Below are 12804 nucleotides of genomic sequence, written 5' to 3'. Positions count from 1 at the left end.
CTAGAAAACAATTGATGGGGATGTATATACATTTTTTTTATTGAAGATCCCATGTCCCCTTTTATAAGAGTTGGGTTGCTAAACCAGGAGTTATAGCCAAGTTCTAGTTTAGCTGATTTCATTCTGACTACCTAATAAAATTCCACTGTAAATATACTACTTGTCATAACATGGAGTACTGCTGTGTACTGTTGAAGAGTTGTAGTAGTTCACCCCAGAAATGGTTGCAAGTCAGTGGATAAAGTGCTCCTGTTCGGATGGTTTGCATACCCATTTGTTAAAGAGGATTGTGTTTAAGGTAAAAACACAAGACTTTTGCCATAACATTCCTCAAGCACTAATAATGATTGGATTAAAATAAATTACTAAAGCCTACTTTCAGAGAGCCTGATTCTGCCAGTGTCACTCAGGCTGAGTAGTCTTACATATCTGAGTACTTGATGGGACTAGTGGTATGCATAAATACTACTTAACCTGAGTAAAGCCCAGTAAAGTCAGGCCAGAAAAGGTGGGAGTTATGAAGAGAAATTCCTGGCTCAAGGGAAGAGGAAACCTAAGTGTTGATCCTGATAGAGCTTGACATACTCGTCAGGTGTAAAGTTGATAGGAAAAACTTTGTCTCAACAGTTTTCTGTCAGAAAATGCAGTTCTATCAAAATGCTTCACAAAATTGTGTCAATTTTGCCAAAATTTCACTTTGGAGAAAAACCAAAGTTCTGACCGTGCCAAAATGTCCTCCTTCCTCATTTTGGGAGGGAAACATTCATTTTTTTTCCATTTTGAAATGACTTTTTGTTTCCCTTTTTTGTACTGTACTATAACATGAAATAAAGTTGCGATCCAACCACCATGAGTGGACTGATCCACCGTGACTCCATCCTCCCCCAAATTTTCCTTGAGGGAGAATTTTCAAATGTTTGAGTTTTGTTCCACTACAAAACCGAGCCATCTTTCCCATTTGCAAAATCCTTTGCCTAAGGGAATTTCTGGCCTCCGCCCCACCCCAGTCAGGGGCTTAGATACACTGGAGATGATCACAGCATAATTCGTGCCCTGAGCCAGCAGCTCCCCCTACACAGACTCAAGGCACCAGGGGCGGGGCCCTGACTTCAAGCTCTGGGCCTAAGTTTGTAAATGGCCCTGAGTCGCCCCTTGAATGGGGTTATGGAAATACAAAGCAGGGCTAGGGGTGCCCAGTCTGGCTGGACGGGCTCCTGGAGCTTTCCTCAGATGACATATTTAATGCCTGGAGCCTCCAGGACAATCCTGGAGGGTTGGCAACCCGGGGCATGACGATGAAACGCCACCCAGCCGCCGCGCGTTCAGCTTTTCCCGGGGGCTGAGGCAGGTGCGTTCGGGGCGCGTGCGAGGCCCGCCCCAGCGACCAGTCTCCCAGCCGCAGCTGAGGCTCGTTGGCAGCCGGGGTGTCTGTGTCGCCCGCGGCCGCTCCGGCCGCCCAGCAGGCAGCGCCCCGCTGCGGAGATGCGGCGGCCACTGCCCTCGCCGCGCGGGGGCGCCCCGGCGGCTGGCTGGCTGGCTGGCTGGCGGCGGCGCGTTGGTGGGTTTGGCTTGTTCCTGCGCGGCGAAGGGCGCCGGGAGCTGCGAGCAGCGTGAGTCACCCAGCCCGTCGGCGCGGGGAGCCCAGAGCGCAGGCACCGAGCGGAGGAGGCGGGTGGAGGCAGGCGGGGGACACGGGCTCCCCTCTCCCTCCCTCCCTCCCTCGCCCATGCTGCCGCGCTGCAGTCAGCTGGAGCAGCGCCTCCGCCGATGACCTTCTCGCCCGCCCGCCGCCCCTGAGGACGCCCGGCTCGGCTGCCCTCTCGCCCGCGCGGGGCGGGGATGCCACAGCGGCTCCCGGGAGCTGCTTCCTCCGCCGGGGCCAGTTGCAGAGCCGCCGCCGCCGCCCGCGAGCAGCCTGAAAAATGAACCCCCAGTGCGCCCGCTGTGGCAAAGTCGTCTATCCCACGGAAAAAGTCAACTGCCTGGATAAGGTGCTGGGCGGCCCGCCGAGGGGGACGGGGCACGGGGCACGGGGGGAGGACGCGGCGTGGGGACAAGGGAGGAGGTGATAGATGGGTGAGCTGGGGGCCGAGGATGGTGACCAAGAGGGTGTCGCTGCGATGGGCTCCCTTCCCCCCCCCCCAAGTATCACCATTTTGCCTGCTGGAATAAGTACGTCGTCTGAAACGAGTGGAAAACAGCAAACCACCCCCTGAAGCAGGCGCCCATGCTGGGGGTGTGGGGGCGGGGGAGCTGTTTGGAAGGGTTAATGTTTAGTCACTAGGGGGAGGGGGGCAGTCGCCTTGGAGAAGCGGTGCAATAGTATCCCTTTCTTCCTGGGAGCTCGGCTGTTGCTGCAGGGATCCCACTGATGTGCCTTAAAACAAAACAAAACAAAACCAAACAGGGAGAGTGTAAAATACTTGCAGGTTGCAAATAACGTACCGCACCTCTGCCTGTCGCTGCGCTGGAATCTGCTCCTCTCCTGATCGCTAGGAAATAGGCAGATAGTAATTAGCATGTCAGAGGAGGGCCGCTGCTGACGCATTGCTATGAATACATGGTAGGGAGCCCAGAATTGAGACCAACATTCAAATGCCCATTCACCAGTCAAGCACACAGGGTGTTATGACTGTTTCAGACAGCAGCCCTTAATCTAATGCCTATAAGAGGACAACGTTTTAGAGAATAGATCATAGAGTCCTTTTCTTCTCTCTTTCCCCAAAGGAAGTTATATTCAAAGGTGTGAAACCCCTGTGAGCTATAGCATATTTCTTCCCAGGTTGAGGCAGCTGAGATGCTTCAACAGCATATCACACAACAATTCTGCTGTGACTGATCATTAAACCACAAGGGCAAGAGAGACGACCCTTCCCTTGATATTATTCCTGTTTAATATTAGTTATCATGAAGCCTGGTCATTTTGTAAGTGTACAAGCATTAAGACTGCGAGGGGTGCTCCAGATTGACACCCCCACTCACCCTGGAAAGGGAGTAGTGGCTGTTGGATGAAAATACTATTGTGTATTAAATGTAGTTTATATTTCGTATACCAACAGCATATTAATTAGTGGTTTTATCCACGTAGTATTGACACTTTTTCAAAACCATGTTATTGATATTGTACTAATCAAAATGTGAACATTCTGCTTCAGTTGTCCTTAAAATAATTCCATTAAGGTTAAGCTGCTGAGATCTTGGCATTCACTTTACTAGAGAATTTATGGGATTTGGAGTTGTTTCAGAAGTGCTTACAGTTGCATAAAAAAGTAAAACGCTTTAATTTACAGAAATACTTATTAAATGTCCTAATGGTAAAAATCCTCTCCTAGTTTGCAAAAATATTGACTTACACTAAGTATTTAAATACAATTTTAACTTCAAAAATCAGCCCTGGAAACATCAATATTTTAATTAACTATAATTTAAATTTCTTTACAGTACTGGCATAAAGGATGCTTTCATTGTGAAGTCTGCAAAATGGCTTTAAACATGAACAACTACAAAGGATATGAAAAGAAACCATATTGCAATGCGTAAGTATTATAAATGTCAAGTCTTGCAGAAATGCATTTGAGAAAATAGCAAGTTGGGGAGAGTATCAGAGCACAAACATGAATTGTATTGCTTAAAAAAGTTGGTTAATTGTATTACATAGGTGTGGACGTGCAGTCCTAAGCAGCAATTTATCTTTTGATTTAATAAAGATCACCATGTCTATTGACTGTTTTAATATATATGCTCTTGTATCAAATTTCTGCATAAAAACATCATTCTGCAATGAGTGTGCTGAACCCCATTAATTTCACAGGGAATCTGCAAGAATAGAGAGATTCCCCCACACAGAGCTCCATGCATGTTTAGGTCTATAATCAATATTTTAGATACAAAAATTTTCACTTCTGGTAAGAATTTTACTGGGGAACTGTAAAATTTAAAAAATCATTTTGTTGGTAAAAGTCCTTATTTCCGTTGTTCAGACTACACCTTGGTTTACTAAAGCTGGATACTTTTAAAATTCATTTTACTTTTTGCTGTTCTTGCCATCTGCATTTATCTCAGTTTTGATATCCAAAATAGCTTAGTCAGTTTCGCTTTTGTCTGACCAGAATCTGACCATAATCTCATCTTCTGGCTCTAATGAGCTAGTACAGAGCTTCTGTGTTTGGGTTGCAAATACTATAAGGGAACATTTTGGTATATAAAAAATGTTCCTGTTGTTGTTTGTACCATGCCCTAACATTTGCGTGGTATGTTCGAGTATTTTTTAAGCTTTGGAAACATTTGTTCTTTGCTTTTTTTAAAAGTGTATTTTTTTTTTTTTTATAAAACATGGACCAAATTTGACCTTAATGTCCCTTTAAAGTATGTGCTCATATTGTGATAATTTCCATGCCAAAAGTATTAATATGCAAAATATTTGTCAAAAAAGTATTATCCTAAAAGTTGTAACACTTCACTATGGACCCATACAGAACAGTCCAATAACTTGTAACTAGCTAATGCTTATTCTCTTCTATGATAAAATCATTTAAAAATGTAACAATCCCTATGTACTGTAAAAATATGAAGATTTTCAGTAAATGTTGTTACTCTGCTGCCAAACCTTGAAGATTTTCCTTTGAGTGTGTATAATCACATTTTAAGAATTTATTTTCCTATCCCTAAGTTTCTAGTTCTTCCGGCTGGATTATACCTTGCACTGTGAACTCAGACCTCTTACATTACACATGTACAGGCTTCATCAGTAGTTGCAGAATAAAAACAAGGTTACAGGAAGTGGTGGTGATGATTCAGTATGTGGCACACTTCCCTTTGAGTCAGTCAGTGCCCCAGCATGGTTCTGGATGGTCCTCTGTGTTGGAAGTGTTGTCTTTTGGATGAAGTCTGAAATAGAGACCCATATAACTTGTGGTCTTACAGAGCCCATGATACTTTGGTACTTATTGCAAGAGCAAATTTTTTTGTGTCCCTTGTTATGGCAACATTTCAGCTCTGGTATTCTGCTCACTTAAAACTTCCTAAGTAGTTTCAATTGGTTATTTATATTTAATAACCCACTCTCCAACAGAAAATTCCTCCATGCCGTGGGTGCATGGTAGGTGCAGTATTTCCATGCCATAGGTTCCTACGTTTCAGTTGGAGAAGTGATGCTCTTCTGTGCAGTCTAATGCATGCTGAGATCTTTCAGAGTGGAGGTGAGAAGAATAAGTGCTACTAACATGTAAGGTACTATTCTTCCTGTTAGCCGATTTAATAAACTTTGCATGTAATAGTGATCCTTAAAGAGGAATTTATTGCCCTTTTAAAAAAACAGAATTATGTAATAATCACTGTTCAAATTAGTCAGGAGGAGCTAGTGTGTATAATATGGAAGATCGTGATTCAGAAAATGAGAGCTGAATTAGTAAAAATAATGTAAGAACATCGTAAAGGTGAGTACTCCGAGATTGTAAAGTTTTCTAAACTTTGTTCTTAAATTTTGTCAAACTTGTAGTGGGTTTGTGAATATTACTTTACGCAAATGCTCAAAGTATTGATTTGCATGTGTCTTATTGTTGAACCACGTAAAGCAGAGTAATATTTTTAATAGGAGTAACAAATGTTGGTCTGAATAAATGTTGAATACTTTTCAGGGAAAAATGAGACACCAGTTTGATATAATGTAAAATGGTATTTTGAAAATGTAGTTTCTTTATTTGAATTATTACCTTTTGACTCCTGAATCTTGCATCTGATTGATCACATAATTAAAGTTACTTAGTTAAGTAACACTAATATAAATATTTTAAATGAGATTTACCTTCTTTAGTGTTCATCAGTAGGAGACAGCTGAAACCCCTGTTGGGTCAATTATTGCTTGATCATAAAATCTGCAAATGTAAATTTACTTACTTAGGCTACTGGAAGTGTTTGACAAAAGTAGTTATTATTAGACAAGTAACTGAGGCCATCCATCAGTATGAGTATAATTTATAGGAAAAAGTACAGAATTATGCAGAAATCATTTTAATGGAAGAACAACACTAAAACCATTTAATAGGCGTGAAAGCCGTAGTTAACTTTTCATTTAGATAAGTCAAAATGCATACAACCTCAGTAATTTCAGTGCCTCTTTATTAGTTCCTAAGTTATGTATTTGCTACATTGTATTTTGAACTTTATTTTCCACTCCATTGTGCAGATATTTGCCTCTCTTCTTACCTATTTCAGTTGTTTGTTGTACTTGAAGAAATGGAACTGTTGAAACCAACTTCGTTTTCCCTTAGAAATAACAGTAACAGATACTGGTCTGTGAATGTGCTGACTTCAAACTATGCTTTGTTTTGGTGGGGCAGAATGGAGGGAATTAATGGATCACGGAGGACTAGATTATATGAAATAGTTTAATTCAATACCCTTTGGAATAAAACACAGCTAAGCACACATACAGAGTTCACATTTTTTATAGACAAGTAAGAAATCTGTTTTAGTGGTCTGTCTAATTTCTAGCTGATGATTTTATGCAGTTCTTGTGATCAGGACATGTTGATAGAAAGGATAATTTCTGCTGTACTAGAACCAGCAGAGATGTCAAGGCTATATTCCTCTCGCATTATGTACCTGAAATTCCTTTTATATGTTGTTTACTGAAGGAGCAACTCTATTGCAAAAATTCCTCAACAGCTGTGAGGAGAACTTTGCCTGCACCATGCTTAGATGTGCTATTAGTATGAAAGGAAGAACTGTGTTGTGGGTAAGGAGCTGGACGGGATTTGAAATCTGGGTTCAATTGTCTTTTTCTGGCACAGATTTCCTGTGTGATTATGGGCAAGTCATGTAAGCTGTTTGCCTCAGTTCACCCATCAGTAAAATGAGGATGCTACTACTTCTTTTCTTCCACCCTTTGTCTGTCTTATTTATTTAGGATATGTCTATATGTACAGTGCTGCAGCAGCACAGCTGTACTGATACAGTTGCAATGCTGCAGTGCGTCTGGTGAAGACTCTCTATGCCGATGGGAGAGCTCTCCTCCATCAGCATAAAAAAAAACACTTCTGTGAGCAGCATAAGCTATGTTGGTGAGAGAAGCTCTCCTAATGACATAGTGTTATGCTCGTGACCGCTTATGTTGGTGTAACTTATATCACTCAGGGGTGGAATATTCACTCCCCTGAGCAACATAACTTTTGCTGACATAGGCTGTACTGTAGACAGAATCTTAGTTTGTAAGTTCTTTGTTCCTTACTGTGGACATGTCTACACAATGGGTGTTTCAGTGGCACACAGTTTTTATAGCTATGCTGCTGTACTGCCAAAGTATAGACACTTCCTACATTGATGGAAGGATTTTTTCCTTCAGTGTAAGTGACCCACCTTCTTGAATGGTGATAGGTCGATGGAGGTCGGCTCACTGTGGTTCTCGGATGTGAATTTTTCAGACCCCTGAGTGATGTAGCTAAGTTGATCTAAATTTTAAGGGTAGACCAAGGCTGTTTGTTTGTACAGTGCTTGGAATATGGTGCTTTGATCTCTGTTGGGGCCTCTAGGTGCTACCATAATACATATAATAATAGTATTTAAGGTTTCAGTTCACCCAATTCACATTTCTCTACAAACTCTTTTACATGTAAGAATTTTTTTTTTGGTGTCTAATACATGGGGTACATGATTGTCAGATCTGGGTTATAATTTTGTTCTGCCTTTGGTGCACTGTGAGACTTCAGGCAAGTCATTCAACATTTCTGTGCCTAATTGGTGAAATGTGGCTAATGACACTTTTCTCTGTGGAGTGTTTTAAGATCTATAAATGAAAAGTATTATAAAATTGCTTATTGTATATATGGCAACCATAGGAAGAAAACCCATCTTACCTTTTTCTGTACAAACACAGTGCTGATTCCACACAACTTTAAATAACCTAATAGTTGGTGTTAGGAAGTAAATAACATTTTGGCAGCAGCTGGTTATACGTAATAGTTCTTTAGCTTGTTAAATCACTGAATCCTCTGTGATCATGATATGGTGACTTATTCTTATAAATATTCATTTGTGTAGAATTAAAAAATGAATCTCCAAGGTTTGCTTTTATTTTTTGTTTTGTAACTTAGGTTTGCATTACCTAATTTAATAGAAATTTATCAGACAGTTTCACCAGACCAAAATAAGAGACTATTTTTTAATGCAAAGCATTTTTATTTTGTAGAAAATGAAACACACACATTTTTAAAGCATGAGCTATACCCTGGTGATGAAAACGGGCTTCCTGCTCGACCAATTCAGCCAACAAAACATGTCTTAGATTTTGTAGAAATTAACAAAACAAACAGCTGTAACCTATGCAGACCAGTTATACCCTCCTGCCAAAGGCATCCAATGTTACTGGTAGGATAAATCCTTCCAAGATGGTCAGCATCTAAAAATGTCTATTCATCTCCACACAGTACAACTTCATTAATGTTTTTATTCATGACAGCTACCATATGGACTGATTATATAACTTCCTGTGGAATCAAAATCCACTGTCATCAGTCTTAGTATGGGCTATTTATGCTAGGGAAAGAAACACCAGTACATTGGGTGTTCTAGATTTTTACCTTGGTTTTAAATGTATGTTTCTTTGAAGTATTAATACAAACATATATTTGAAAGATTTTGGTATTAGAAACATTAGGAGCCAAAGTTAAAGGGAAGAGATGAGACTGTTAAGGTTTTGTAATGTCTGTTGGGAGGCAATATAAAGTTATAGAACTATCTAGATGCTTACATGGGGTGGGGAGTGGATGGGACTAATTGGTAACTGGAGAGAGAGGTGTGGCCAGTGCATATACTCCACTGTCACTGGATTTTGTACATGGGGAATTGAATGTGAAACTACAGAGGGCTTGATTTCCTATAGTCAGGAAAATTCTGGAAAGTGGCAATTATATCTCCTAACATGGTTCTAGATTCATAGATACTAAGGTCAGAAGGGACCATTCTGATCATCTAGTCCGACCCCCTGCACAGCGCAGGCCACAGAATCTCACCCACCCACTCCTATGAAAAACCTCACCCATGTCTGAGCTATTGAAGTCCTTAAATCATGGTTCAAAGACTTCAAGGAGCAGAGAAGCCTCCCTCAAGTCAACCATGCCCCATGCTACAGAGGAAGGCGAAAAACCTCCAGGGCCTCTCCCATCTGCCCTGGAGGAAAATTCCTTCCCGACGCCAAATATGGCAATCAGCTAAATCCTGAGCGTATGGGCAAGATTCACCAGCCAGATACCCAGGAAAGAATTTTCTATAGTAACTCAGATCCCATCCATCTAATATCCCATCTCAGGGGATTTGGCCTATTTACCCTGAATATTTAAAGATCAATTAATTACCAAAATCCCATTATCCCATCATACCATCTCCTTCATAAACTTATCGAGTAGAATCTTAAAGCCAGATAGATCTTTTGCCCCCACTGCTTCCCTTGGAAGGTTATTCCAAAACTTCACTCCTTTGATGGTTAAAAACCTTCGTCTGATTTCAAGTCTAAACTTCCTGGTGGCCAGTTTATACCCATTTGTTCTTGTGTCCACATTGGTGCTGAGCTGAAATAATTCCTCTCCCTCTCCTGTATTTATCCCTCTGATATATTTATAGAGAGCAATCATATCTCCCCTCAACCTTCTTTTAGTTAGGCTAAACAAGCCAAGCTCCTTGAGTCTCCTTTTGTAAGACAGGTTTTCCATTCCTCGGATCATCCTAGTAGCCCTTCTCTGTACCTGCTCCAGTTTGAATTCGTCCTTTTTAAACATGGGAGACCAGAACTGCACACAGTATTCTAGGTGAGGTCTCACCAGTGCCTTGTATAACGGTACTAAAACCTCCTTATCCCTACTGGAAATGCCTCTCCTGATGCATCCCAAAACCGCATTAGCTTTTTTCACAGCCATATCACATTGGCAGCTCATAGTCATCCTATGATCAACCAATACTCCAAGGTCCTTCTCCTCTTCCGTTACTATTAATTGATGCGTCCCCAACTTATAACTAAAATTCTTGTTATTAATCCCTAATGCATAACCTTACACTCTCACTATTAAATTTCATCCTATTACTATTACTCCAGTTTACAAGGAATCCAGATCCTCCTGTATAATACCCCGATCCTTCTCCGAATTGGCAATACCTCCCAGCTTTGTATCATCTGCAAACTTTATTAGCACACTCCCACTTTTTGTGCCAAGGTCAGTAATAAAAAGATTAAATAAGATTGGTCCCAAAACCGATCCCTGAGGAACTCCACTGGGTAACCTCCCTCCAACCTGACAGTTCGCCTTTCCGTAGGACCCGTTGCAGTCTCCCCTTTAACCAATTCCTTATCCACCTTTTGATGTTCATATTGATCCCCATCTTCTCCAATTTAACTAATAATTCCCCATGTGGCACGGTATCAAATGCCTTACTGAAATCTAGGTAATTAGATCCACTGCAGTTCCTTTGTCTAAAAATCTGTTACTTTTTCAAAAAAGGCGATTAGATTGGTTTGGCACGATCTCCCTTTTGTAAAACATGTTGTATTTTGTCCCATTTACCATTGACTTCAATGTCCTTAACTAATTTCTCCTTCAAAATTTTTTCCAGGACCTTGCATACTACAGATGTCAAACTAACAGGCCTGTAGTTACCCAGATCACTTTTTTTTCCTTTCTTAAAAATAGGAACTATATTAGCAATTCTCCAATCATTCGGTACAACTCCTGAGTTTACAGATTCATTAAAAATTCTTGCTAATGGGCTTGGCAATTTCAGGGTGCCAATTCCTTTAATATTCTTGGATGAAGATTATCTGGGCCCCCCGATTTAGTCCCATAAGCTGTTTCAGTTTTGCTTCTACCTCTGATATGGTAATATCTACCTCTATATCTCCTTCCCATTTGTCATGCTACCATTATCCCAAGATCCTCTTTAGCCTTATTAAAGACTGAGGCAAAGTATTGTTTAGATATTGGGCCATGCCTAGATTATCTTTAACCTCCTCTCCATCCTCAGTGTTAAACGGCCCCACTACTTCTTTCTTAGTTTTCTTCTATTTATATGGCTATAGAACCTTTTACTATTGGTTTAATTCCCTTTGCAAAACTCTATTCGACTTTAGCCTGTCTCACTTTATCCCTACATGTTCTGACCTCAAGTAGGTAGCTTTCCTTGCTGATCCCTCCATCTTCCACTCCCTGTATGCTTTCTGCTTTTTCTTAATCACCTCTCTAAGATGCTTGCTCATCCAGCTTGGTCTACAACTCCTTCCTATGAATTTTTTCCCCTTTCTTGGGATACAGGCTTCTGATAGCTTCTGCAGTTTTGATTTAAAGTAATCCCAGGCCTCCTCTACCTTTAGATCCATAAATTCTTCAGTCCAATCCACTTCCCTAACTAATTTCCTTAATTTTTGAAAGTCAGCCCTTTTGAAATAAAAAACTCTAGTTGCAGATTTATTTTTGTTAATCCTTCCATTTAGTTTGAACTGAATTAGCTCATGATCACTTGAGCCAAGATTGTCCCCTACAACCATTTCTTCTATGAGGTCCTTGCTACTCACCAAACTTAAATCTAAAATGGCATCCCCTCTAGTCGGTTCAGCAACTACTTGATGAAGGAATCCATCAGCTATCGCATCTAGGAAAATCTGAGCCCTATTATTATTACTAGCACTGGTCCTCCTCGTATATCTGGGAAGTCAAAGTCTCCCATGATCATGCAGTTTCCATTAGATTTACTTTATTAAAGACATTAAAAAGGGCTCTGTCCATATCCAATTAGATCCCGGAGGTCTATAGCACACCCCAAGCACTATCGTAGGAGAGGCTTTACTAGTTATCTTCCCCAATGTAATTTTTGCCCAGACGGACTCTGTCTTATCCATTGCATCGCTTCTTATTTCTTACATTCTACCTCATCATTGATATACAATGCTACTCCACCCCCTTTACCTTTGTTTCTGTCTTTCCTAAAGAGCACATACCCCTCAATACCTGTAGTCCAGTCATGACTACTATTCCACCATGTTTCTGTTATCCCTATAATATCTGGTTTCACTTTCCTGCACCAGTAGCTCTAGTTCCTCCATTTTGTTACCTAGACTCCTCGCATTGGTGTATAAACATCTTAATTTTTGCTGTTTGGCCTCGCTCACATTTTGTATCCTATTAGGCACAGTCATTCTACAGCCAGTATAACCTATTAGACTAGTATCCACACCGCCCTCGCTCCTTATATACATTCTCCTACCCACGGCTGTATCCTTTCTTACTTCATCTTCTTCCCTCTCAATGCTAAAATCTGGTGTGGAGATAAAGCTTATTTTTCAATATTGAATTCATTAGGGGATTGTTTCTCATTCTAATTGTAATGAAAGTGAAAGCTATCGACCAACTGTAAATGACTGATTAATTATTAGTGTTTAATGATTACCAAATAGTAGGCTATATGTTTCTGACTCTGTATGCCTAAGATTGAAAGAAATAATAGGAAATAAGAAATGGAATGGACATTTAGTAATGAAAATGGATAATTCTTCTCAAATAAAATGTAAATAGTCAAGAGTTGTTGAGTAGCAAGAGAGGATTTGTGCGCCTCTGAAAAAGTCCAGATAACCAGTTTCTTTGGATTCTTCCTGATCAAATTGCTTAGTGAAGTGAAATAACAGAATATTGAGTTTGATCCTGCAAATGAGAGTTGTTTGTTGTCATAATTGAAAAATAGCTGATATGATTTAATTCTTATAGTAGGTTTTTCTAGCAGCTTTTGATCATCAGTTTTATTTTGGAGTAAACTTTGTTAGTCACAGCC

General features: G+C 40.6%; 1 protein-coding gene across 2 annotated transcripts in view; it reads left to right on the top strand.

Annotated features, from left to right (window-relative positions):
• Positions 1-1329: 1329 nt before the first annotated feature.
• NEBL (nebulette) overlaps positions 1330-12804 on the top strand; it is a 406325-nt gene continuing 394850 nt past the window's right edge. The window contains exons 1-2 of one of the 2 annotated variants that reach the window (XM_038392532.2): positions 1330-1991; positions 3442-3536. In XM_038392532.2, coding sequence (XP_038248460.1) covers positions 1923-1991; positions 3442-3536 — 164 coding nt within the window. In that variant the 5' untranslated portion in view covers positions 1330-1922. The remainder of the gene's footprint in view (positions 1992-3441; positions 3537-12804) is intronic. The other variant, XM_038392531.1, reaches the window with a different exon arrangement.

This window comes from Dermochelys coriacea, chromosome 2, assembly GCF_009764565.3.
Source record: "Dermochelys coriacea isolate rDerCor1 chromosome 2, rDerCor1.pri.v4, whole genome shotgun sequence".
Taxonomy (NCBI): Eukaryota; Metazoa; Chordata; order Testudines; family Dermochelyidae; genus Dermochelys; species Dermochelys coriacea.
Note: the sequence above shows the minus strand (reverse complement) of the source record. Positions and strands in the feature narration are given on the sequence as shown.